General features: G+C 39.1%; 3 protein-coding genes and 2 non-coding genes across 5 annotated transcripts in view; 4 read left to right on the plus strand and 1 right to left on the minus strand.

Moving 5' to 3' along the window:
* LOC122781979 (potassium voltage-gated channel subfamily H member 6-like) overlaps window positions 1–10,008 on the minus strand; it is a 31,420-nt gene extending 21,412 nt beyond the window's left edge. Inside the window, exons 1-7 of the mRNA XM_044046130.1 lie at window positions 9,853–10,008; window positions 8,774–9,004; window positions 3,541–3,705; window positions 2,995–3,376; window positions 2,228–2,388; window positions 1,446–1,525; window positions 846–932 (exon numbers count right to left, since the gene is read on the minus strand). Coding sequence (XP_043902065.1) covers window positions 846–932; window positions 1,446–1,525; window positions 2,228–2,388; window positions 2,995–3,376; window positions 3,541–3,705; window positions 8,774–9,004; window positions 9,853–9,928 — 1,182 coding nt within the window. The 5' untranslated portion in view covers window positions 9,929–10,008. The remainder of the gene's footprint in view (window positions 1–845; window positions 933–1,445; window positions 1,526–2,227; window positions 2,389–2,994; window positions 3,377–3,540; window positions 3,706–8,773; window positions 9,005–9,852) is intronic.
* trnat-agu lies at window positions 1,250–1,323 on the plus strand. The gene has a single exon. It is a non-coding gene; the product is annotated as a tRNA-Thr (tRNA).
* A 1,359-nt stretch (window positions 10,009–11,367) lies between the features above and the next one.
* Window positions 11,368–16,386, plus strand: pdca (phosducin a). Its single transcript, XM_044019269.1, has 6 exons — window positions 11,368–11,536; window positions 13,165–13,225; window positions 13,325–13,461; window positions 14,150–14,369; window positions 14,456–14,568; window positions 15,073–16,386. Exons 2-6 carry the CDS (start codon window positions 13,177–13,179, stop codon window positions 15,259–15,261), a joined length of 708 nt encoding a protein of 235 aa, XP_043875204.1. The 5' UTR covers window positions 11,368–11,536; window positions 13,165–13,176; the 3' UTR covers window positions 15,262–16,386.
* On the plus strand, window positions 12,858–12,929 carry trnag-ucc. The gene has a single exon. It is a non-coding gene; the product is annotated as a tRNA-Gly (tRNA).
* A 272-nt stretch (window positions 16,387–16,658) lies between the features above and the next one.
* On the plus strand, window positions 16,659–27,091 carry LOC122768711 (kinesin-associated protein 3-like). The gene is made up of 20 exons (XM_044024902.1): window positions 16,659–16,819; window positions 18,616–18,747; window positions 19,128–19,285; window positions 20,017–20,078; window positions 20,307–20,448; window positions 20,758–20,857; window positions 21,061–21,185; window positions 21,310–21,408; window positions 21,839–22,017; window positions 22,128–22,290; window positions 22,649–22,749; window positions 22,864–22,972; window positions 23,241–23,353; window positions 23,942–24,107; window positions 24,325–24,450; window positions 24,987–25,085; window positions 25,388–25,473; window positions 25,569–25,725; window positions 25,988–26,072; window positions 26,231–27,091. Exons 1-20 carry the CDS (start codon window positions 16,791–16,793, stop codon window positions 26,331–26,333), a joined length of 2,334 nt encoding a protein of 777 aa, XP_043880837.1. The 5' UTR covers window positions 16,659–16,790; the 3' UTR covers window positions 26,334–27,091.
* The last annotated feature ends 409 nt before the right edge of the window (window positions 27,092–27,500 follow it).

Consider the following 27,500-nt stretch of genomic DNA (forward strand, 5'->3'; position numbering starts at 1 on the left):
TTCACTGTTATCCAATGTCACTGGCACTTTATTAACAGCTGTTTTAACGTGTTTGTATTTACTGTATACAGTATGTATGAGTATGTGTGTATGTATGTGCATTTCCTTTTTTATGTAACTTTTGTATTATTGTGAGCTCAAATGTCCCTATGTTTTTGTTTCCCTCAATGTAATTTCATTTTTATCCCTTATAACGTAAATCTCCCAAAGGAATACAGGCCTGAAATTAGACTGAGGCTACAACCTGGCAGATTTACATATGCATTGTCCCTTTCCCTAAATAAATAAATGAATGAATAAGAAAGATTTAAAACACTCAAGTAACAAGGCCCACTTCTTAACCTTACAAGAGTATCGGCACTTTTATATGCGTACAGTCACTTCTCATGAGATGTCGGTCCTGTTTAGGTTCTTGTTATTATGGTCTGATTTTTTTAGGCTGCACTATGACGTTCAACCGCCTTCTCACGAGAGTCGAGTGTTTGTTTCTTGTGTCTAGAGTTTTTCGTTTTTTATTGTTAAACAAGAACAATATCTAATTGGTTTATGTCGCGACCCCTAAAGGGAGAAGCTGGTAGAAGAAGAGGAATATCTATGAAATGTTGGCACAATGTGAAACAACTTTATTTTAATATGAACTAAATAACTAATAAATAAATGTTCTGAGCATCACTAACATCCATGTTATATTTTATTGACTGAAGATTTTCATAATTTAGTGTTCAGTGCTCCACAGTTACTGCCCCCACCCAGGCTTTAAAACCCAGAGGTAATGAACTGTAATTCACAGTTTTAAAAAGACAAAAACGTGTTTAAGAACGTGGTCAGAATTATAAACTCCTCACCTGTGTGACTCTCTCTGTGACGTGGTGAGTTCTGTCCATCAGTTTACACGGAGGTCGGATTTCACCAGACTGGGACACGGGGCTCTGCTGCATGTACACACACCACACACACACACACACACAAAATACGTGATTTAAGTATACAATTCAAGAGTTCAGAGACAGTTTATTACCAAACTCTGAACTATTGATTATTTATTAAATTATTCATGACTTATTCCATAATGTGACAGCCACCTCTGCAGAAACGACAGGGTTTGTGTTGGGTTTTTTCCTCTTTTTTTATGTTTCTATTTGTTTTTGTTTAGGTTTTGAGGAAGATCAACCAAAGAAAGAAAAGTCTGCAAAGGTGGAAGAAAAATGTATTAAGTGTTTTAGATCCTTAAAGGTGCCATAGCTCCCAAGGCGCCATGGCTTAGTTGGTTAAAGTGCCTGTCTAGTAAACAGGAGATCCTGGGTTCGAATCCCAGTGGTGCCTTTATCCTAACCCCCCCAATATTTCCTTCTACACTTGGATTCACCTTTGCACTCTCACCCTCTATCAGTCCACTGTTACTATCAAGAGGAGTTCCTGCTATATTGTGTGTGTGTGTGTGCTACCTGGCTGTTGGCTCGGCAGCGTAAATCAGTGTCTGACGTCGCTGCAGTTCCACTGGTTTTTCTGAGGGTTATCATACGAGCTACAGGAGAGAAGAGAGAGGGAATGTTTATTCTCCAGTGTGTAAAATGTAATTTACATGATTTCTTTTTTCATTTGGCAGAAATTAAAGGGAATATAAGTATAAAAAGGTATTTTTCTTTGACCCAGACATATCATTTTATATTTACAGTATATCTGCACTTGATCCCAGTTCTTGTCTTGTCCGAAAAACTACACAGTGCACACGTGCACCAAACCAGGGGTGTCAAATGTGTGGCCCACGGGGCAGAACCGGTCCACCGGAGGGTCCAATCCGGATGAATTTGTGAAAATACAATATTTATACCTGTGACTAAATGTTTTGTGCCTCTGCAGATCCATAATAGTTTTGAAATTGCACTTATTTTTCCCTCAAGAAATTTCAGGTTATTCATAAGTTATGTTTTGTAAAAAAGATACTTTATTATATGTAAAACAAAGGGGAACATTTCTTGTTGTTTGTAGGTTATTTTACTGGTTCGGCCCACACTGAATGTGGCCCCTGCACTAGATTATCTGTTTGAGCTATTGTGCCCTCTGCTGGTTGGATTAAAGCATGTCTGCCATTACGCGGAACAATTAATTGGATTTTTTTCTCACAATATAGCGATGACATTGATCTAGGTTGAATAGTGTCTTTTGAATAATGTGTTGTATTGTAATATTCGTTTTTAACAGGAGACTGGAATGGTTTAATTCTCACCGGTGCAGCTGTGTCTCAACTGCAGCCTCTTTTCCCAGTAACCCTGTCCACTCTTGATGTCGTCCACTGACGAGGAATGTTTTAAAATCCCACCACTGTCGTCAAAACTGCTGGACGGAGGAGGGCAGTCGTCGCGTTGGCCTCTCCTTCTCTGCTCTCGCCTGCAGACACGCAGGTTAAACACATCGTTAAACGAGTGTCGAGCCTCAGAGGACACATCAAACGTTCATGTCACATGTTTAGAGATGATCTTCTGCATGTGTTTGTAAGGTCTTTTTTTTAACTTATTGTTGTCTTCCTTTCATTTCACACAATTTATTTTATTATCAATTAATCTGTCGATTATTTTCTTGATTCACTGAGTAATCCAGGTCCATAAACGTGAAAGAAAATGTTAATCAGTGTTTTTCCAAACCTGGAAATGAGGATGTTTCTCAAATGTCTTGTTTTTGCCCACAAACCAAAAGTTATTCAGTTCACATTTAATACTTAATTATTTAAAAAAACAAAAGAAAACACTTCCACTTACCTACACCCTAGATTTGCATTAACCTGCACTTGAAGTGTACCTAATAAAGTGGCCATTAAGTATATATATACACAGTATATGATCCAAAAACATTTTTAACAACTTTAATGTAAATGTAAACTGTTTATTCAGATATTTATAACTTCCTGTGTACAGCCACAAGTGGAGCTGGTTGTATAAACATAGTGTGACAAATGAAAGTTGTAACAATATAAAATACGTCTTTATATTTAATTACCGCGGTGCAGCATGTGAGAAGGAAAGGGGCAGGGCCAGTGCTGGAGGTGCTGAAGTTGGAGCTGCGGGCAGACCTGTGCCTTCACTTCTCCATTCTCCTCTTCCTCCTGTTCTTGTATCCACCAGAGATGCATCAGCATCTCCTCCTCCTCTTCTTCCTTCCTCCTCCTCCTCCTCTTCCTCCTCCTCCCACTCCTCTTTGTCCATAGCTCCTGCCTTGTCCTGCTCTCGCCTCTCTGTGAGCGGCAGCAGTTTGTCCAGTGCCACAGACTCGTGTCCGAGGGGAGGGAGGTCGCCATGAGGAGAACCCAGCTCTGTGTCCTCTGTCAGGACACCTGAGGAGCCGAGGGAGCGCAGGAGGAGACGGAGGCGCTGCCGCCAATCTGAGTGGAAGACATTGACACTACAATTATAACCTTTTTCCCTCCCATGTGGCACAAGCATCAGCACATGGATTTAGATCAGACTCAGGCCTCAGTCATTGGAGGAAATAAATCATCATAAGTGTGTATGACATCATTCATGCCTCATGTACATGTGAACATACCCACACACAGCCAGGGAATGTGCAGCACTCTGTTGAGCTCTCTGGCCGGAGAGCTGCTGACCGGTCTGGGGTCAGAGGGCAGTTCAAAGTTGAGAATGAACATGATGACTCTGCCCACTTCGTTCTTCACCGGGACTACGTCAATCTCACAGTTGAAACACTCTCCTGTAGGAACAGAGACACAGAGACAGAGAGAGGAAGTACTGAGTATAATCAGCCTTTTCTGAATATGTCCACTAGATGGTGACTCCAGGATGAAAAACAAAACAAAAACACTGCACTAAAGTGTAGAGCGCAACTCATATAAGCCACAGACTGTAGTCTTCACCTTTTCACCTCATAACACTGTGTGTGTGTGTACATGTTTTTCTGTCTTCGTGGGGACATTTTGACTGGTTGCATGGTTAAGTTAATAGGCTACAAAAGGCAATATGTGTGTGTGTATGTGTTTTTCTATCCTCCTGGGGACCAGCATACAAGCCCTTCTTTGTGGGGACATTTTGACCTTGTGGGGACATTTTGTCTGGTCCATGGTTTGGGTAAGGGGGCTAAGAAAGGCATTATGTCTATGAGGTTTCCTCACAGAGATGGAAAAAATGCTTTGTGTGTGTGAGTGTATATATGTGTTTTTCTATCCTCGTGGGGACCAGCGTACAGGCCTAAGGACATTTTGTCTAGTCGCATGGTTAAGGTTAGGGTAAGGGGCTAAGAAAGGCATTATGTCGATGAGGTTTCCTCACAGAGATAGAAAAACAAGTTTGTGTGCGGCAGCACAGCAGAACAGATGGTCTTTCACTTTGATATCATTATAAAGCTAGAATAATTTATAATCTAACTAGGATAATCCATGCTGGCTCCAACCCTAACACTGACACCCACTCCGTCACACACATACACACACACAAACTTGTTTTTATATCTTAATGAGGACACATTATAGACATAATGCATTCCCTAGCCCAGGGATCTAAATCCCAAATAACCTGTGGGTTTCAAGTGAAAACAAGTTAATTTCACAATAAAAGTGTCTTTGAATAAAAACATTGTGTGCAATGCAAAATTAATCTATTACTTCAAAACCATATGGAAGTAACTCATTATAACTTGATATTAAGTGGTGGGCTGCATGACTTTTTTTGGAGGGCCACATATGGGCTGCGGGTCGTGAGTTTGAGACCTCTGCCCAAGCCCCTTACCCTTACCACAACCATCACCAAGTGCTAACCTACACGCACACAGAATGTTCAGTGTGTGTGTGTTCTTGTATTTGTTGCCTTTTCTAAACACTGACGTTGTCAGGACCAGTTGTCCTCATGGAGACCAGAACCAGGTCCTAATGAGGAAGAACCTCATTGCTGAGGAACTGGTTAGGTTTGGGGCTAGGATTTGAATTGTGGTTAAGGTTTTATTTAGGCTGTAAATGGAAGTCAATACAGAGTCCTTTGGGGATAACTGTGAACCTGTGTGTGTGTGTGTGTGTTCGTGAGAGCGTTGGTGGGGGGTGACTAATCTTTTGGTGCGTCCCATTAATCTCTAATCCGCTAGTTAATCATTTCTTTTGGCTGATGTGGTGTTTACTCTCTAATGAAAAGTATGATCCTATTTCGCTCATTGTCCCTAAAGTAGAGCACTGACCTTCACCACGACCTCCATACACACACACAGACTCCTCCAGTTTCGTTCTTCATTCTGTGTCACCACATTTTCATAGTTACTTCTGTTTCTCACATTGCTTTACTCCTTAACTACTTAAAAATGGGAAAATGTGGCTTCCAGCCGAGGACATGGAGTTGAACAAATCTTGTCACAAATGGCTAAAATACAAAAATCTACACATCCTGCAGTCAGTGCTATCTTGAGAATATGTTTGTGGCTTAATTTCTCTGTTAAACGGAATTTTGTGTCACTTTCCAAAAACCACTTGCTCCCCCACACCAAAGTCCATAGAGAAAACCACCAATTTTATTCAACAGCATGCAGGAGCTCCTGACCCACTGCTGCCTCTGTAAGTGAATTCAGATGTGTTATTTTGTGACTTGTGTGTTTAAATGACGTTGCTCTGATGTGACTAAGTAACACAAAGTTACCATAAGAGATGGCAAAAGGTCAGCAGTGCCAGTGTCTCCCGCAAGCTAAAAACACTGATTTTCTCGATGAAATTTGGTGCGGGAGCGTGACTGGTTCACAAACTTCAGTTTCCAGTTGGAAAAATGTAGGATATTATTATATGATCCAACCGCAGTAGAACATTTGGTTGTTTTTAAAGGTCTTCTGCATTTCTGTGCGCTGTTGTGACCTGGTTACGCTAGCAGGTCAAAGCTCAGGTTTCACAGAAGGTCAAATCGGTAAGTATCGTTCTCCTGAGACAGAAACTTCTAGTGTCAAAAAAACAAAATAAAACTGTATATAAGTATACAAACTGAACAAGTCTGCTACACGTAAACTAAGCTCCTGAGCAGGGAATGAAAGTGTCTTGTTAATTAAGGAAAAATAGCACAGAAAATTATATTTTAAGAAACTTAATTTTTTGTTTGCCCACACTGTTTGTAAGGGGGGCAGACCATAATATCTCATTTTGTAATTATTTATATTATTGTTATTATTATTATTTATTATATTATTTTATTATTATTTATTATTTTTTTAGATGAAGTTAATATGCTGCTCCAGAGTACATAAAGGATGCAACAGAAGTTGGTGATGTATTGACATTTTTTGACAGACTGCTTGGAGAAAGAAAGTCTTTCATGTCAGATATTAAGTTCCAGAGATTGATGCTGCTGCCATTAGGTGAAACCAAAGAAAGAAAAATCAATATACTCCCAACACTTAATATCTGATGCCTCTCATAACTCCTCCATGTTGACCTCTACAGAGTAATTAATGCGGGGAAAGAAGCTGTGACGGTCGCTGTTAATCCCTTTACAATCACCATGTTTTCACTCCGTCTTGTGATCTATTGTGTGTGGGTTTTATTTCCATAACATATACGGAAAATAAAGCATGTTACAATCACATTTACACTTTGAAAGTTTTTAGCTGCATTAGTTTTTCCATGATAACAAAGTCACTGTCTTTTGTTGGTTACCAGGGCCACAGCTAACAGTTATTTTCATAATGAAATAATCTGTTGATAATTTTTTTCTATTAATTGATTAGTTTTTTGGTCCGCAAAATGTTGAAACATGTTGTTCTGTGTTTTTCACACCTCAAAATGATGATTTTTGCGACCCAAAATTATTCTGTTTTAATGATTTGTTTGTTATATGGAGCAAAGAAAAACAGAACATTTTCAAGCTGAAAAACGAGGGAGCTTGTTTTACTTATATTTATTTAACAATGTATTTAGTGGTCAATTAATAATCAATCTAGTTAGGGGTCTCAGACTCAAATGAACTTTGGGACAATTAGCGTCTAGTCAGTCAGGTCAGGGACAGGTCAAGTAAAAAAGTAAAATAAAATTGGTAGAAAATTATTATACTATATTTGACAGAATTTTAGACTTTAAAGTGTTTTTTTATTGAGTTCACAATAAAAAAACACATTTAAAATGCAAAATGATCAATAAATAACAAAAACAAGACAGAAATAACTTCTTGTCTAGACCTACTGGTTACATTGTTACTAATTACCATTTGTAATAAGAAAAATATTCCTTAAATCCTGCCAGGTTGTTAAGTCTGTTGCTTAAACTCAAAATTAAACTGAAACTTAAACTTAATGAAGTTCAAAACTATAGGGAATCGATATCTGTCAGTATCGGTATCCGTGCGATACTGGGTCAAAATCACTGGATCAGATATCGGAAAATGTAAATAAAACTTAGTGAAAATAATTTTAGCAAGTCATGTTTGGTGCTGTTTATTTCTTCTTTTTGGGAGAACAATGTTTGTCTCACAGTTGGAGAATTATGTTTTTGAAATGACTCAGCACAAATCATGCTCAGCACTTCATACGTTCATAAATGGTCTAAAAATTGTATTGTCGTTCCTATTTGAAACCAAAATGATCCCTTTTTCTTCAATTTTTACACAAACCAAAAAAAATCAACATTATTTCAGACTGATATTTGAATATTTGACATCTTTGATGATATTTCTGCCCGCAGCGTCCAGCCCCTCTCTCTCTCTCTCTCTGATTTCAGAAATATTTTTAGACGCAGTCAGTGGCTCTGAAGGAAACTAATATGGGCGACAGACTCACGGTAAAAGTAGAAGTGCTGTTTCAGCAGCGCCCTGTGTTCAATATTACAGACATTTTACTGTGTGACCTCTTCGTCTTCAGGCAAAAAACAATAAATATGAGAGCATATAAAACAATAACAATAACAGCAGCATAGAAGCAGCTGAAATTACAAATTAAATATTAATAGCCAACGAGAGACCTGCTGTGAATCTATATAGCAACACTATGTGTAGGATTATTGTGCTATAGGCACAAAGCAACAATTATTTTCATAATGGAGTAATGGTATGATCCATAAAATGTGAGAACATATTGATCAGTGTTTATCAAACGTAGTCTTGTTTTGCCAACAAAGTGAAAATGATTACATTTTAATAATTTCTTTGTTAAAGAGCAAAGAAACCAGAAAATATTCACATTTAAGAAGCTGAAAAATCAGAAAAATTTTGTTTTATCCTGGTTTTATAGTTGCTATTGCACTGGTTTCAATATTATTTACCTTGGGATTTTCTATTTTTTATTTTTTTTTACTTTACTTTTAGTTTCAGATTCAAGTTAATTTTCATGTTGTCATTTTTATTCTTATCTTCTTTGCATATACACTTTTTATATGTGATTACATATTGACATTTTAATATCTGTTCATATATTTAATATCTCAATTTTGGTTTGCTATTCATGTTGAAAGTGCTTTATAAATAAAGTTGGATTGCATTGGGGGTTTTATCGAAGCGTCTAAATGTCAGTTTTTAATGATTAATTGAGAAAATAGAGCAGATAAATCGATTATGAAAGGTAAATTGGAAGCTGTTACTTCTGGCTATTTCCAGGATAGAGAATTTTTCTTTTTATTCGTCTTTAAAAGATACATTTTCCCCCTATATAAAAGAGGAACAGGATGATAAAAGTACTTAAAGTTCCTCTTTGTTAAGGGGCTGTGTGACAGCTCTCATGTACACATGTATGACATGGTGAATATCACCACACTTTGTGAATGAGTGAGTATCGAGGTTGGATCGTATCGAGGTTGGATCGTATCGTACCGCACCTTCTTTGGTGTAGAGGCATATCTCCACCTTCCTCTCCTCTGCCCCCAGCAGAGCTTTGGCCATCTGGGCCATGGCCGGTCTGTGGGTATGAGGTCCGTACAGGAAGCTGCAGGTGCAGGACTTCTGCATCACCTCAGCACGCGTGTAGCCACACATCCCGCAGAAGGCGTCGTTACAGAATATGATGGCACAGTTCTCCACCAGTGCATTGGCGATGATGAACTTTCGATCTGTAGAGGAAAGAGAGTAGAGAACTCTTATCTTGACCAAGTCCAGACTGGTTTCCATGATGATATTAACTTACACAGTCTTGTATAAAGTACCTTAAAAGTGATACTTTTAAGAGTAAAAATACAAGTTTCTTACCAGAAAATGACAGAAAAATCAGCTCATCAAGACTGGAAAAGCTCTGTATAAATACAGACCATAATACCAACTCTTCTTCTTCTAAAATTGTGTTTGGTAGATTCCAAAGTTAGTTAGTTAGAGGAACTGTAGTGGAGTAAAAAGTAAAACTTGCTAGAAATACAAATAACAAAGTGAAGTACAGATACCTTTAAGCCTAAACTCAATGTCTAATCCAAACTTACCCCTAAAAAAAATCAAAACAGTTCTACAAAATCAAATCCTTTTGTTGTGAGGACCAGACCAAAAATGTCCTCACAAAGACACCATAGTTGTTCTTCTCATGACTCTGCATAGAGCTCCGTCTTATCTTTAACCTTAACCTTAACCCTAACCCTAACTACGAGTCCTAAATCTACCATAGTCCTAAACTTTAGGCAACAAATACAAGAACACACACACAAACACTTTTTTTTTAAAATGTAGAGCGAAAAGTAAAATCCAATTAAGTCTTATCTTATGTTTACTTATCTTATCTTAAACTGTCTAACCAAACCTCCCTGTGACTTGAATAATTATTAGTTTTATTATTATTATGGCTATAAAGATATAAATTGAACAAATCATTTTAGTGATTTGATCTTTTATGTCTCTATTTCTTATTTCTAATTTCTATTTCTTAAAAACTGCTTAATTTCAAGTGGTGAAGTCAAAAAATATTATTCATACTCACTTTGTCCCTCAAACTTGCGGATGATGGTGTCCACAAAAGTGTTCTGTGGCGCCACATGTCCCCGTCTCACCGGCATGGTTCTGGTTCTGGTTCTGGTTCTGGTTCTGGTCCGGACCCGGTTACAAAGCTCTCTCACTGCTCTCTCTCCCACACGGTTTTATCCTCTCAAACATGTGAAATGATGGAGTTTGGGTTTGTCTCACCTCATCCTCTCCTCCTCCTCCTCCTCCTCCTCCCTCCATCCTGTCAGCACAGACACACCCCCACCACTCTGCAAGATACATAGTGCAGTAAATACCACGGTAACATAAATGAGGCGTGAAATCACCAAAACATATTGCTTATAAGTGAGTAGCATTTAAGAAGGTCACTGTGTAAACAAAGCATTTATTGCATGGAGGGGGAAATTATTGAGAATCCAGTGAAGGACAGTGGAGGAAAAAGTGTCATATGTGACTTTTTGTATACAACTGGATACAAAAAGCATAAATTATTAGTCACTTTAACCAGATTTAAAGCAATATTTGCAAACTTAAAAATACATTAAATGCCATCTATAATAATTTTTTTTACCTCATATCCAACACATTTAATAGCAGTAGAGACAATATCTGTAATTAGTAGTATACAATATGTATGTATTGTATAACTGTAACTATAATAGTTTCTGTGTTCAGTCACAGAGTGACACCTACTGGATCAATGTTGTAACGACCGTATGTGACATTATTGGTTTAGTTTTGGGGGGAAAAATATGGATGGAAACCAAAAATCTACATCTGCTTAAGTCTATAAAAATATCTTCATGCCTATATCTCAAACATTAGAGTTTGGTTGTTTTTTTCAGCACCAAAATTCCATAGAGAAAATCATAATTTTTATCTTATGAGGACACATGGAGCTTCTGGTGTATTGCTGCCTTGTTTGGGGAGTTCGTGTTGCCTGAATAAATCTGAACAGAACATTTTGAAACACCAAAGTCAAAAAATTTTGTGTGACACGTTTGAACTCACAGACGGAGGCGCTAGTGGATCAACCACTCCTTAGAGGCCTGAATGTAAAAATCGCTGATTTTCTCTATGGGATTTGGTGCAGGGAGTGAGCAGTTTATAAAGGTGGTTCAAACTTACTGATTCTTCACTGAGTGAAGAAGAAAAAGAAGTTTTCCTGTCCAAACCATTAAAAACACCCACAGTGGTCATGAGACGTTCAACATTATGGATGAAACACTGCAAATCCGACAGATATTTCACATACTTTATACTTTCATCTTCCATATTTTGGGTTGTTTTTATGTTGTTTCTTGTATTTTATTGACATTTGCATTTTGAAAACATCTTCTTCCTCTTGTCTTTTCTTGTGTCTCCACTTGCCGTCATCGCTCCATATCACTGAGCTCCTTGGTATTATGACTAATCATATTAGACGCCATATTATCGTCACAGTGATGATGAGGATGACAGTGAAGATAAGGCTTATAATCTCTCATCTCTCTCTCTCTCTCCCAGTCCCCACTGTTTTCTAATCTGGTGTGTGTGTGTATATGCGCTCACTGACGGAGAATAACAAATAGATGCAACAGAGAAAAAGGTCAAGCCAAAGAAATAAGCTGCAAGAAACTGATCAAACTCAGAACTAACAATTCTCACTCAGCACACACAGGTAACAGTTGTGGTCGATTTTGGTAAGTACCATGCAAGTAACTCTAGGTTTCCTTTTGTATTTTAAATTTTTTTGTATTAATTCTGTATTCCATTTATAGCTGTGGTGTATTCCCCTGCATTTGTATAATTTATTTTAATATTTTCTACCTTCTTGTAGCTGTCTACATCTCATATTTATACAAAAATATGTATGTAATCTTATTTCTTGTGTAATGTTGTCGATAATTCTTGCCTTCATTTACACTTTATCTGAATGAATTAATTAAGTTCATCATTTCCTGAAAAGAAATTCACATAATTGTATCATATATAGTTACATACTGAGATGTCCCCAGGCATGTGCACACGTCAGACTGCTGATGATAATCTCTGCATAATCTGATAGGTAAATTTAAAGCTGGCTCATATTAAGTGGATGTGACAAGTGTGAGACAAACTGCAGGGACGTTGTGAATTATTCAGTATATCACGTTGCTCAAATGGGAGATCGTAAGAAAAGACAACACTTTAACCATAAACTGTTGTTTAGGTGTTTTTTCTTGCACGTGGATTTAAAGATGTAGTAGTCAGGGTCACTGGAAAAACTGTTGATTGTTCAAATAAAATATAAATAGAGAGCATTGAAGTTTCTTCAGAACTGAAGAAGTTTCTAGTTCTGAAAGAGCTTCTTCATTTCTGGAGAAGTTTTCATCAGTTGGTTCAGAAATAGAACTTCTTCAGTTCTGAAGAAACTGAAGAGGTTTTGAGGAAACTTCTTCTTGAACTGCCGAAGCTTTTTCAGAAATGAAGAAGTTCTGAAGAGGTTTATTCAGTTCTGAAGAAACTGAAAAAGCTTCTTGAACTGGACAAGTTTCTTGACTTGAAGAAGTTTCTTAAATTGAAGATGTTTCTTGAATTGAAGATGTTTCTTGAACTGAAGAAGCTTCTTGAACTGAAGAAGTTTCTTGAACTGAAGAAGTTTCTTGAACTGAAGAAGCTTCTTGAACTGAAGAAGCTTCTTGAACTGAAGAAGCTTCTTGAATTGACGAGGTTCCTTGAACCAGAAATGAAGAAGCTTGGAGGAAACTTCTTCATTTCTGCAGACTGACGAAGCTTCTGAGAAAAATGAGAAAACCTCTTCAGCTCTGAGGAAACTGAAAATGCTTCTGAAGAAACCTAAACTTATGTCCTATTCTTCAAGTCCCAATGCTACTGATTCCGATGCTAGTGTTTTTTTGGAAAGTCTTCTGTCACAGTCCAGCATTTCCAAAACTTGTAAACAATGCCTAGATGATGTACAGAAGTCGAGTTCTCTCTCTGGCTACATGCACACTACTATGTTTTCAGGCAAGGGCTGTACAGGCGTTGGTGGTATAGTGGTTAGCATAGCTGCCTTCCAAGCAGTTGACCCGGGTTCGATTCCCGGCCAACGCAGTGCTTTTGGGATGGCAGTAGCTCTATAAATGGATGAAAGCATCTTTGAGTGGGTTGTCAAGACTAAAAAAGAGCTACATAAATACAGACCGTTTACCATAGTTGTGTCATGACCAATAAAAACCACAGTTTCCCAAAGTCTCAATTCCGTTCAAACAAAAATGGTGTCATGAAAATATCACCCTGCTTTTATCAGGTACTCTACAGGTAACTTTGTGTGTTCTGCTAACTGCAGGTTTTTCATAAGATGTCTAGCTCTCTACAGGAAGAAGAGGAATTGCCCGCCAATTACACAGGTGCGACACATAAGTCATTTGTATTTTGTGAGTATGACATAGAATTATATGTCTTGATGTTTTAATTTAAGTTTTTGTTCTGCACGTGGGTGCTTACAGGTCCCAAAGGTGTCATTAATGACTGGCGGAGGTTTAAGTTGGACACTGTGGATCAGGCTCTCCCTCAAAACAAGAGGGAGCTGCTGAGACAGATGTCCATTCCCCGAGAAGAGGACAAGGAGAGACACAACAGAAAGGTACCTCATGACGAGACTGGCACCATTTTTGTTGCAGTGGCTCTCAGTTGAGTGTCAACCGAACCCATGACAAATTTGCATGGACCTTTTCTGGGTATGTGGATGATGTAAAGTTTGGTGGTTACCCATTCACAGATGTTTAATGGAAGTTTGGGTAAACACGTATTAAATATACTACCCATAAATAAGTGTGTAACTGCTTTAAAATAAAACAGTTTGTTAGGTTTTCTTTTAAAGTTTTTTATAGCATAGAATATGCCTCTGTATATGTTCTTTAGGCCAGTGATTCCCAAACACTGGGTCAGGACCCACAGATGAGTCGCAGGAGATGTTTTTGGGGTCCCCAAACAAATTTGCATAATTTTCCCAAACTTTTTCATTAAAATCTGTGTGTATATGCTTCAAATAACATGCAAAAATATAAAGTTGTGAAAAATTAATTTATCCAAAAATCACTGTTTAACAATTTGAAATGGAATTGATGAAGAAATGTCTTCAGAACTGAAGAAGCCTTTTCAGGACTAGAAACTTCTTCAGTCCTGAAGACTTGAAATGACATTAGGTGTTTTTCATACAGAGCCAAGGTGGCAGACAGTCATAAGATGCTGAAAAACACGCGGCAACAATCTAAAACAAATGTCTCGAATGTCACGTTGTACTTAGCAGTAACTCTTTGCCTCACCTGCAGATGAGCGCTCAGGAGTACGAGCTGATCAGAGAGGAGGACGAACGCAGCCTGAAACGCTACAGGAAGCAATGCATGCAGGAAATGCACGAGCGCCTCAGCTTCGGCCCGACGTTTGACACCGTCCATGAGCTGGAGAGCGGGGAGGCCTTTCTGGAAGTGATTGAGAAGGAACATCAGCTGACCCTGGTGGTCGTCCATGTTTACGAGCAAGATGTCAAAGGTCTTAGTTTATTTACTTTAACATAGTATACCAGAAAATATTCATGTGTTATCAAGACTTATGACTCATGTTCTCTCCTTTGCCAGGCTGTGAACAGTTGAACTCATGTCTGGACTGCCTGGCGTTGGAGTACTCCAGTGTTAAATTCTGTCGTATTGATGCCGTGGCAACGGGTGCTGCTGAGCGCTTCTCCTCTGAGGTAAGGTTTCCCAAACACTGGGTCGGGACTAGGGATGAAAATCGGTATTGGTCAATAGACAAATAGAATACAATAGAAAAATCATATATACTGTATATATAAATATATATTGCATGCTTCACCATGTGAGTCATGTGAGAACAATATATGACCAATTTATGGAATTTCAGGAAAACATTTAGAAGAATTTATTGGCACATATTGAATATACAAACTATAAATAAGTGTATAACTGCTTTAAAATAAAAATAGTTTTTAGTTTTTTGGGGGTTAGAATATGCCTCTTTATATGTACTTGATTCCCAAACACTGGGTTGGGAACCACAGATGGGTCGCAGGAGATTTTTTTTTAGGGGAGAATTTTCCCAACCTTTTAGTAAATAATTAGATGTGTCGTGCATAAAATTAAGTTGCAGGTCATTTAACAAAGATTTCAAATTCAAAATTACATTAGGTGTTACATGGCCAGATATTTAATCTGTGTTCCTGTTCCTGCCCTCTCAGGTTCTCCCTGCGCTGCTGGTGTACAAGGCAGGTGAGCTACTGGGAAACTTCCTGGCTGTCACCAAAAACTTCCAAGAAGAGTTCTTTGCCACCGATGTGGAGGCTTTTCTTAACGAATATGGCCTCTTACCCGAGAAGGACTGCACTGCCTGTGCCGACGAGGACGACGAGGAAGGCGACGTGGAATAGAGGGAGGAGCAAAAAGGGGTGATTGGTGAAGGGGGGAAGAGTAAAGGGAGGAGGAAACAGGAAAAGGAGGTATAAAAGTGATGTGAGGAAAGGAAGAAGTGGAGTGAGACAGTCGGATATGGTTGCAGTAATTCACATGAGTAAAAGAAAGCTGGCCACATTATTAGGTACACCTCTTCTACTGGAAGTTCCAAAGTTCAAACTAAGGAGAAGAGGAAAGGTGATTTAAGTGACCTTGACCGTGGCATGAGTGTTGAATATTTGAGAAACTGTTTTTCATTCAGAACCATCTCTGCAGTTTGTAGACAATGGCCACCAGAGGTCACAGGGGAATACAAGGTATTGGTTGGAAACTATACAAAAAGACAACGTAAATAAAATAAACCACAAATAAATCACTAACTGAACCTTGTCAAACCTGGAAGTAAATGAAGGAAAACCACGTCAGGTGAAGCTCCTTCTGCCTTTTTTTAAGGCATAATTTGTACCTAATAAAGTGGCCAGTGAATGTATACACTAACGCACAACAGTAAGCATCCACTGACACGCACCAAATTTAAGAAAGTGGGTAAATAAAGCTTAATTTATGTTGCACTTTTATGTTGCATTAAAAAATTCCTCCCATTTCCCCCCTATATAATATACAAATAAATAAAATTAAACCCTCGTTCTAGGGACGACAAGACTGGGAAAATGTGTTTTGAGATGAAAAGAAAAAAAGATGTGATGAGGATCTGATTAATCATAGGGCAGTTCAGAAAAAGCAGGCACCACTATACCGACAAAAAAGCTTCCTACACTGCAAAGAAACCCCCAAAACATATATAGTATTTTAATCGTATATGGAGGTCAGGATTTAATCAAAAGGTATGTGTATTTTATCTAGAAGATTCAATACTCTTATTGTCGCTGGTCAACTCTGTTTAATAGAAGAAAAGACAAAACAAGAAAGAGACATAACACAATATGATTAGACTATATTCAGAATGTAGTATAATAAAATACTTAAATACATATATACACCTTTATTATACACATTATTCCATAGTATGTTATAGTAATAAGCTGTTACATGTGCAGTTATATCATTGCTCTCCAAATAAAGGTGACTTCTATCAAAGTGTACTCTGTGTCTTTGTGTGTCTGTGTCACATTCCTCATTTTACCACAAATTTGGCTATAAAGAAATAAAATGTTTAAAAACAAAATGTTCAATTAATAAATTAACAAGGAAATAAATTAATTATCATACAATCAATTATGTTTTCGGTTGATTTTTAGAGAAAGTATATGTTTATGGATAGTATGCTGATATAGATTGTAGTTCTACTCCGGAGCGGTAGGTGGCGGTAATGCGCAGGAGAAAGAAGAGCTCCATGTTTGTAGTCTATTGTTGTTTAGGTGGAAACAGCGAAGCCGGGGATTCGCACACGGATTTTTTTATTGTCGTCATTTAGGATATTTGATCGATGTGATCGATATTTTTAGGTTTATTTTTGAAAAACGGAACAATCTTACATCTGAGGAAGATGCAGGATGACGCGCGTTACCTCAAACGGTGAGTTTAAGCTCGTGTGGTTACACTGCATCTTTGCGATGGGTGTGTTTATGTACAGTATACTACATTGTATCGCTTCTGGTTCTAAATTGTGCGTGACATGAAAGGAAAAATATAAAGTTTATCTTTTATCTTGAATTCGGTCGCCTAGAATGACTGAGATCACGAGGCCTAAGCAGCAAATAAACCCTTTAAAAATCACTCTTTAAAAAACAAAAACCTATGTGTAACATCGTTATTAACACCATGCCGAATTAACCACAAGACTGTGACAAAATGCACAAATATCCGCCTCAAGCCTTTGCTAAACGGTAAACACGACGATATTAAAATACGCAGATTTTTAAAGGGGTTTTGGCGAGTCATTTCCTCAGTGGTGAAGGAAACTGGGGTTGTCTGGGTTACAGCTAATCTAGCTATACATTACATCCGGCTAATTAGTATCACTAGTTAGTATGCAGTATAACTATCTGGTAATTTGAGCTTTAAATTGAGATTATTATTTCTATTTTATTATCTAAGCCCTAATGGAAACACGTTAGCCATTTTGCTAGCATGTTTCTCTCTCTGGGCGTGTCTGTTTATGTGCAATATTATGGATTTTTGTGGCTGAAAAAGAAGGTTAAATGACAATTCTGTGGTATAAATGTAATGCAGTTTTTGTGATACATTACAAATAACAACGTGTAACTGTTAAAATAATTTACATAATCTACACAGTTTAAACAGATTCATTTCTTTATTTTAACCAATAAATGTATATATGCTAAAGTTCAATGCTTATTTTTGCCACTTCTGTAACCATGAGATAATCCACAATATCTGAAAAAAAATACACATTTTACTCTAAATTAATTGTCAACAATTTCGATTAATTGGACAGCCTGTTGTCCTTATATAATTAAAACAACACAGTAAGCATTGATAACAGTGAAGTAGATATGTATAAGGTAAAACAAGTTCTCAGATTGTTCAGCTTCTTAAATGTGAATATGTTCTGGTTTCTTTAGTCCTTTTACTGCAATTTAATAAAATTAATTTGGTTTGTGGACAACACAACACATTTGATGCCGGTCTTTAGAAATCAGTGCAATATATAAAGCATGTTTTCTTTTTGTTTTCCTCCATCTGATCAAATAGAAGTATTTAATAACAGCTAATCAATACACATCTTGTATCTGCACTGTTTTGCACTTGTTTAAATGAAAATAAAATACATTAAAAAGGTAAAAAACAAAATCCAGATTTGTTGAATAAACCATAGGATTTTATTTATTAACTATTAACAGTATTTATAAAGTTTCTGAGAAACAGAAATATGTTCTAGGGCTGCGACAAATTATTATTTTCATTATTTCTGGTCTTGTTTTTGTCCACAAACCAAAATGATTCAGTAGCTGAGACAAAGTGCTGTACATCACAGATAAATAAATTATACAAATAAAATATAAAAATGACCTAACAATAATAATAATAATAATAATAATAAATTATATTTGTTGGCGCCTTTCACCACACTCAAGGTCATTTTACAGATTAAACAACAGCACGGAGCAAAGAAACCAGAAAATATGTGGTTTCTGCAGATTTCAGTTAGGAACTCTCATTTCCAGCAAAAACAAATGATATAGTGTTATCAATATTGGTCAAAAATGGGAATATCATGATTAAATTGCATCTGGCAGGAGGCCTGTGGACTTCATAAATTTAAAACTATATGTGTGTCTTTTTTAAAAAAAATATGTATCTGAAAACAAGTTTCACTCACCCGTCTCTTTGTTTTTCACTTCCCAAAGCAAAGTGACGGTGGGCGGTCTCGATGTCCACCCCACAGAGGCGGCCCTGGTGGTCCACTACGAGGTGGAGGCATCAATACTGGCAGAGAGCGGAGGTCACATGCTGGGCGACCGAAAGGAGGGACAAAAAATGTGAGCGTCTCAAAGTCTTCTTAGATTAGATTAGATATAACTTTATTAATCCCTTGGGAGGTTCCCTCTGGGATACTAAGGCTCCAGCAGCAATACAGCACCATACAATTTAAATAATGCAAACAATGGGGAAAAAAACTAGAAAAGAAAAAGAAGAAATAGCATCTAACTACACCAAAACCATAGATGCTATATTATAACAGATATTTTATTATTATTAATTGTATTCTGTGTATATAATATAGTATATCATATTATATTTATTTATTATGGTATTATAATATAATTTTACAGATATGTACATATGTATATCGACCGTAAAAAAAACTTGAAGTCACTCACGTTTGGTTTTATGTCTCTTTTATGTGTCGCTCCTCCAGTATCCGTGTGAAAAGTCTTTCCCCCACCACAGATGTGGGAGCTCTGGCCAAGAAAGTGGTGGAGGAGTGTAAGCTCATCCCTCACTCCCGTCTGCCGGAGGTGGAGCAGCTCCTCTACTACCTGCAGAACAGGAAGTCATCGCCGGTGGAGGGGAGACGTGAGTCATCATGACACCCTGTGTTACACCGCTGCTACAGAGCAGGGCTGCCCAAAATGTTGCTCGTGGGGCTAAAAAAACGACCCACCGAAGATCTTATTATCTTATCTTTCTGCTTTTGGTCTCTCTCTTCTGTCTCTACTTCACCTCCCTTGTGTCCTTTCTCTCCCCTTCCTGTCCTCTGTCCCCCATTTTTTCCTTTCACCCCAACCTATCTAGGCACATGCCGTTTATTCCTCTCCACTGATGCCTAGTGTTTGCTCATTGTGTGAACTGTTGGGTTTCTCTTCTCTCTATAATGTTGTAAAGGTTTTTGCCTTACTATTATGTTCAGTGCCTTGAGATAATGTACGTTGTGGTTTGGCACAAATATACAAATATTTTTAATTAAATTGATTTGGAAATTATATTACACACCATGGTCCAAAAAATAATAATTTAGACTTTAGCTCATAGTATAACGACAGAGCTTTCCTTTATTTAATTGTGTGTGTGTATTAGGGCTGCAACGATGCAATGATTATTTTCATAATTTAGTGCTTGTTTAGTGCAGAAAATGTAAAAAACTGAGATTTTTCAGTTTTAATGATTTCTTTGTCAAATGGAGCAAAGAAACCAGAAAATGTTCAATCTTAAGAAGCCGAAAAAATCAGAAAACACTCAACACAATATCGATTAGTAATCGGTTAATATTCGTAAAATAATAAATAATTTATTTTGTGTGTCATCAGTGGAGAAGAAGGAGAAGAGAAGTGTGAAACCCAGGGAGTTGACTCCGTTTGAAGGGATGGAGGTAAGAGATGGCAAGTCTAGCTTCATCTTGGATTGCATATTTATACTAAATCTTTATTTGTTATTTTATTTTTCATGAACTCTCTGTGACTTTGGGTAAAGGTGTCGACTCTTTTTTGGGAGTACGTAGTTTACTAAGACGCGGACGTCACACTGAGAATCTTCTTTTTTACTGGAACAGTTTTTTCGTCGTCACAGTGCGTCTTGTGCTTACGTTTTGTCCGCGCAGTTGAACGAGGAGGCCAACATCACCAGGGTGGACGAGTACGTGGAGCTGCTCTACGAGGGAATCCCGGAGAAGATCAGAGGCTCTGCTCTCATCCTGCAGCTCGCTCGTAACCCGGCGAACCTGGAGGAGCTGCTGCACAACGGTGAGCTTTCACTCTGCTTGTGGGAAGTTTTTATGGTTTCTTTTCCTCACATGGGCATTTTTATAATCCCGTTTGTCCATCTAATGCAGCATCTAGAAAATAAAAAACAAACAAATTAACAAACAGACAAAATGCCATGGGGCAGAGACGCTCTTACAAGTTGCCCTTCCATCTTAAGCTGTGTGGGCACATTCGGTCCTTGAATTTGAGGGAATTGGTCCTGGAAAGTCCTTGACAAGTCACTTTGATTCTGTACCTCCTCGTTATTATATACTTCTGTAGTGAACGTCTGTGTCTGTGTGTGTTTAGAGGCAGCTCTCGGTGCTCTGGCCAGAGTCCTGAGGGAGGACTGGAAACAGAGTGTGGAGCTCGCCACCATCATTATTTACATCTTCTTCTGCTTCTCTAGGTAAGACACACAAACCCACACTTATGTCCTTTTCTGTTATTGATTTATTGTCCCACCGAACTGCTCTGGGATTACACCTGGTCCAATGCATCTGTCCCTGTTTTATTGTCTAAATTTAACTTACAGTACATTATTTATACGCCGCCTGTGTTTTAAACTCTCTCACTCACAAAGTGCATCTCTGTTGTCGTCTTCTCCGCCAGTTTCTCACAGTTCCACGCGGTGGTGAGTCATTATAAAATAGGAGCGCTGTGTATGAGCGTGCTGGAACATGAGCTGAAGAGACACGACATGTGGTGCGAGGAGCTGCGCAAGAAAAGCAAAGCTTATATCCTTCTGATCTGGAACCAAATCCACCCCTTTGTATTCCCCATCAATCACTTTATGTTGACTGTGACTGTGGCTTATTTTGTGATTTTTTTTGCGATATTCCTTAACCCCGTTGTGTGTACGTGAGTCAGCACCAGAGAATGGCACACTTAGACGAGACCAGGACAAAGCGTTGAGGAAATACCAAGGCCTGCGGGCCAAACAGGAGCAGCTACTCAGAGGTACAGCGACCTTTCAACTCTCTGACAGACCTTTGTCTGGTCTGATTGAAACAAAAAGATGTTTTTCTTTGACGTGTTGTGAATTCAGATTTTCGAAGTGTAGTGGTATGAGGTGTATTAGACATGTAGTCAGCTTAAGAACATGTTAGTTAATTTATCTCACCATTAGACAAACCACTGGAAACTGACTTTTATACCCTGCTCACTCTTACACCAAAGTCCATAGAGAAAAAGGAGGTTGTGGATCTACTGTTGCCTCGTTTGATAAGTTTGTGTCAAAAACCCAAATGAAGGATTTCGAAAAACAAGTCATAAAAGAACACATTTGAACTTGGTGACGGTGGCAGCAGTGGATCAACAACTCCTGTGTGCTGTATTTAAAATCGCCAATTTTCTCTGAAATAAACATGTCTTGTCTTCTCTCCGTCAGTGTCTATTTACCTGCTGTTGAACCTTGCTGAGGACACGAGGACGGAGCTGAAGATGAGGAACAAGAACATCGTTGCTCTGTTGGTCAAAGTCCTGGACCGGGACGATGAGGAGCTGCTGGTCCTGGTGGTTTCATTCCTGAAGAAGCTGTCCATCTTCTTGGAGAACAAGAACGACATGGTGAGTGGGAGAGACAATCGCACAACTTTTGTGTTCCTCCTCCTCCTCCTCCTGCTGCAGAGTTAACCTTGTGTCTCATTAATTTCACCTTGCGTCTGTGCGGTTTTCAGGCCGAGGTGGACACGGTGGAGCGACTGGCTCGCCTGGTCCCCTGCGACCATGAGGATCTGTTAAACGTGACACTGCGTCTGCTCTTCAACCTCTCCTTTGACTCTGGGCTCCGAGCCAAGATGGTGGAAGTTGGACTGTTGCCTAAACTGACCGGCCTGCTGGGTAAATAAATAAATAAATAAATAAATAATATATAAATATTAATGTATTCACAACACAGTAGCCTCACAATTACTCGTGAATAACCACGAGTGGGAATCACAATACCAATAATATCACAATGATAATCAATGTATCGCAAGACAATCGTACAGCGATGCATCACCGATATCTGTCTAACTGAAGACAGACGGCCAGGTAACTTCCGCCCAAGTTTCCCCCTCATTCATTTGAACAGCGCCACCGCGAGGAGACATGGAGTCAGTGACACTGGCAGAGCGTTGTTTACATTAGGGCGACTCCATTCCTTGAACAGTAGCAAAACCATGTGTTTTTTTTTTGTGATTCCTTTGTCGTGCAGGCGACGAGAACCACCGTCAGATCGTCATGCGCACCCTGTATCACATCAGCATGGACGACCGCTTCAAGGGCATGTTTGTTTACACTGACTGCATACCTCAGGTACTACAACAACAACAACAACAACAACAGCCTCTGAAATCACTTTTACACTTGAACTAGAAGTGAATCCATTGTTTGATTGTAAAAAATCTATTTATCTGTGTTTTCGTGCAGCTCATGCAAATGCTGTTTGAGTGCGGCGAGGAGGAGACGGAAACTGAGCTCATCACCATCTGCATTAACCTGGCGGCGAACAAAAAGAACGCACAACTTATATGTGAAGGTCTGGGCTGCGGCTGACACTTTTTGACACGACAACGTCCTCAAATGTCCTTCACAATGTCCTTAAGAGAAAAAAAAAACGAAAACTGATCCATAAATGAGACAATAATCAGAACATAGTCACTTTAAAGAAGTGGGAATTTCAAAAACATTGTCGAGTTTGGGAGGAAAAAAGAACAAGTGACATCAGCAGATTATCTAATCTCTGTTATCAGTGGTGCTGAAGCCTCACATGTGTTTGTGTTATAATTGTGTGTCTCTGTCTATAGGAAATGGACTGAGGATGCTCATGAAGAGAGCTCTGAAGACCAAGAACTGCCTGCTGATGAAGATGATCCGAAACGTCTCACAACATGACGGACAGACAAAACCGCTGTTCATAGTGAGACACAAAAAAAAAAGCCACCACAAAATGAGTGATAGTTGTGGTTCTCTCTCACTGCAAACGTGACACTTGTTAAAGTCGAAAATCTTGTTGATCGACAGCCTTTCCTGACTGGAACCTGACATCTGTGAACCGCTCCATAGTCCATAGAGAAAACTGGCGTTTTTTCAGCTCACAGTGACGGGGGAACTGTTTGTCTATCGCTGCTTCCTCCGCTAAGTTTACGTTACTGAGTTAAATCCGAACAAAGCATTTTCAAACACCAAAGTCAGAAAAATAACGTAATTAAACTGAGTAACGGTGAGTGGTGTTTATCAACGACTTCATTGTGCGATGATGTACATAATCGCTGATTTTCTCCATGGACTTTGGTACATCGTGTAAGTAAGTGGTTTACGAAGCACAAAACACAAACTTCATTTTCCAGTCAGAAAGTGTTATCAAATGACGAGATGAAGTGGTGAGCGTGTTAACCTGACATGGATTTCATCATACGAGCCTTTTGTCAAGTGGCCAAACTGGACGGCACGACTGTGTCTCGTGGTGTGACGTATCTCCGTCTGCGTCTGTTCTTCTCTCCGTCAGGATTATGTCGGGGACCTGGCGGCAGAGATCCGCGCCGAAGAAGAGGAGGAGTGGGTTCTGGAGTGTCTGGGAACACTGGCCAACCTCACCATTCCTGACCTGGACTGGGAGCTGGTGTTGAAGGAGTACAACCTAGTTCCTTTCCTGAAAGACAGACTCAAACCAGGTAAGTAGTAGACGTGGAGAGTGAAAAGAAGCCTCTGCAGACGATGATACACTGGTACGTTTGAGGCCTTCACAAATATACAGGTTGCTCCTAAAGAGGGCGCTGCTGCTCAGCGAAACTTACACGTCCCTCACCATTTATAATCATCTTTTTCTGCATCTGTTGTTGGACTGTAAAAGTCCTAAAAGTCACGTGTGTGTGTGTGTGTGTGTTTCAGGCTCAGCAGAGGACGACCTCATCTTAGAGGTGGTGATTATGATTGGTACGGTTTCCATGGACGACGCCTGTGCCGCCATGCTGGCCAAATCTGGAATCATCCCTGCCCTTATCGAACTACTGAATGGTAACGCACACATGCACACACACACACCTTTACACAGAGTTAACATGACATATACAGTGTATATGTTGTTGTTTTATTTAAATAGTCCGTGTCTAACATACAGCAGACTGTGCTTCCTATTTTTTTGATTTAAAAACCCAAAGTTTGTGTCGCTTTGTAAACGGCACACTCCCCACACCAAAGTCCGCAGAGAAAAGCGGCGATTTTTACGAAACAGGATGCAGCAGTTGTTGGTCCACTGCTGTCTATCGGTAACTTCACGTGTGTTGTTTTGTGACGGTGGTGTCTTGAAAATCAGTCTGTTTTACCAATGTGACTCAGACTTCACTAATGACGCAAGGAAGTCCTGTGTCCTGATGAGCTAAAAAAAAGGCTGATTTTCTCTATGGGCTTTGGTGCTGGAGAGTGAGCGGTGTACAAAGTGACATTAAGTGTAGTTTTAGATATAGTGGGTCTTCTAAAAGATATAAAATGTGAAATTTTACATGTACTATAACCTTCTCTCCTCATGTTTTCCCTCCGTTTGTAAAATGCAGCTCAACAGGAAGACGACGAGTTTGTGTGTCAGATCGTTTACGTCTTCTATCAGATGGTTTTTCACCAAGCCACGCGTGACGTCATCATCAAAGACACACGTATCCTTCCCACAATGCACTCTGTCATGGGTTGCAGAAGATATTTTTGTGAAGTGACACACATGCCAAGAAAAAAGAAGTTGTGGTTAATTTGTGAAATGCAAATCTCTCGAAAATGACTAGTTTACCTATATTATGCCGCAATCCATTCGCCTCAGAACTTGGAAATGGGAACAACGTCAGCACCGAGTCTAAACTACAATTTAAGATAATTGTGTTCCCAGTGAAGAGAGAAAAGGTTTACACGCATACCTTTTAGAGAATTTCTGTCGTTTTCTTTTTCTTTAACCGCGTCTCTGCAGAGGCTCCAGCCTACCTGACAGACCTGATGCACGACAAGAACGCCGAGATCAGAAAAGTGTGCGACAACACCCTCGATATCATCGCCGTGAGTGAAGTGCACGCGTTGCTGATGGAGGGACACGTCGGGATCAGCAAAATCTCACAAATCTCTTCTTCTTCTGCCTCCTCCTCATCTCATAGGAGTACGACGAGGAGTGGGGAAGGAAGATCCAGTCCGAGAAGTTCCGTTTCCATAACAACCAGTGGCTGGAGATGGTGGAGAGCCGTCAGGCCGACGAGTCCGAGACGTATCTCTACGATAACGACAACGACAGGACCGATCTGTTCTACAGTGCAGGTACAACAAAACTCAGGACTGAGCATTAATCTCTTAATACAAGCTCCTGTGTGCTGTGATGTAAAATTGAGGATTTTCTCTATGGGCTTGGAAGGAGAGTAAGTGGTTTACAGAGCAAAACATCTAAAGACGAGATAAAGTGGCAGACATATTCTTAGGATCACATTCACCTTATCTTGTCCCGAGTGTAGTTTTGGACAGAACCCGTTACAACTGTCTGCATTTCATCCTCTCGTGTGCGTGTGTGTGTGTGTGTTCTCAGATGGAATAACTCCAGGAGACGGCTCCATCAGCCCAGACTTCTTCAGTGACCTGCACGGTCAGAATGGAGACTCGTACCACACAGAGTGAGTCACCGCTGCTTTACTCCAGAAACATGATCATGCAATGAAGAAACCCTTAACTGTGTTTGTCTATCAGTTTTTAAGCAGGTAACACTAACCTTTCACCACCGTATTAAATGTAACTTCCTCCAGTCTAATCAGCCCCGACTCTGTTTTTCCAGAGATGATAAAGATGTTTTCGACATGACCAGCTCATCACCGGGACGACCCGCCACTGCCTATGGCTTTAGACCCGACGAACAGCCCCTCTATCAGTACACATAGACACGAATATCATCGTCTCCCCCCTTATCTTAGACTCCTCCTTCCCTCAATCCACAAGCTGCATGTCTGACATTTCACTTGGAGAATCCCAGTGTTCTCCTGACTGAATGTGAAATCACTGGTTAAATCCACACAAAAAGAAACTACTGTAAGTTTTAGTTTTATATCATTTCTGCTGTGTTTACATCTGGCATTGGTCCCAAGGTTTGAAAACTTGCTTTCTCTTTGCCAGAAAAGTGTTTCTTTTGCAACAACAGTGCAATGGTCAAGTCAGGATTATCCTGAATGTGGTTTTTGATTTTTTTGCAATAAAAATGCTTTTAACTCTCAAAATCCACTCTAGAAACACACTAATATCACTTTATGTTACACACATGTTTTGTTTTGTTTTTGCGTCATAGAAAGTACAAACAAAAACATTTTTTGTGATTATTTTAACGGTGAAAAACAAGAATCATGTAAATTAAATAAATTGCGAGGTCCAGGAAAGTTGCAAGCGGATGGATGTTGGACGTTGGCAAGTGCATTTTTGAATTATCCCAATGATGGAAATCAACTTATTACTTTTCCACTTGTACTGGGCCTTTTTATTTGTGCAGTTTGTTATGTTGATGTCATACTTTCAGTTGGACGTAGAAAACATTAAGTCATGTAAAAAAATAAAAGAAAAAAGCGTATTGTGTTAAATTAATATTTATGTTTTTATACATTTATTTGTAATTTCACATCTTCTATCATCAATAAACTTGTGGACAATGCTCAAGTCTCCTGAATCGTAAAGTGCTAGCCGTTATTGCTCAGTTTCAAGAGGGAAATACATGCAGCAACCTAGCAAAGGAGTATAGCCGCCATGTTAGCGGTAGCTTCACCACTCCTAAGGTTCTTTACAGCGGGTTAAGTAAGTTAGTTAGCATGTTGTCGCTCTCGCTAAAACAGTACCAGTCTATTTTGTGTTTTAAGTGAGAATTAAGTGATTATTACATGCAGAAGAAGTCGATAGTGTGAAATTAAGGGTGCTAGCTGCCGCTATAACACCACCAACCATTGAAAAATAAAGTTGTCTGCCTAGTTCAGGACTAATTACAGCATCACGTCAGACGTCGTGAAACTTTCTTATAGTCTTCTTCTTCATCACTAGACAACATTAATTGTTTCATTTGAGGAATA

Source organism: Solea senegalensis, linkage group LG1 (genome assembly GCF_019176455.1).
Source record: "Solea senegalensis isolate Sse05_10M linkage group LG1, IFAPA_SoseM_1, whole genome shotgun sequence".
NCBI classification, from domain to species: Eukaryota; Metazoa; Chordata; class Actinopteri; order Pleuronectiformes; family Soleidae; genus Solea; species Solea senegalensis.

Bases quoted from the DNA above. Each gene is read 5' to 3' on its own strand.
- LOC122768711 (XM_044024902.1), top strand. From the start codon at position 16,791: ATGCAGGATGACGCGCGTTACCTCAAACG. The intron at 18,748-19,127 runs GTGAGCGTCTCA...TCGCTCCTCCAG, and splicing joins CGAAAGGAGGGACAAAAAAT to TATCCGTGTGAAAAGTCTTT. The intron at 21,186-21,309 runs ATATCCTTCTGA...CGTTGTGTGTAC, and splicing joins GCGCAAGAAAAGCAAAGCTT to GTGAGTCAGCACCAGAGAAT.
- pdca (XM_044019269.1), top strand. From the start codon at position 13,177: ATGTCTAGCTCTCTACAGGAAGAAGAGGAATTGCCCGCCAATTACACA. The intron at 13,226-13,324 runs GTGCGACACATA...GGGTGCTTACAG, and splicing joins ATTGCCCGCCAATTACACAG to GTCCCAAAGGTGTCATTAAT. The intron at 13,462-14,149 runs GTACCTCATGAC...CCTCACCTGCAG, and splicing joins AGGAGAGACACAACAGAAAG to ATGAGCGCTCAGGAGTACGA.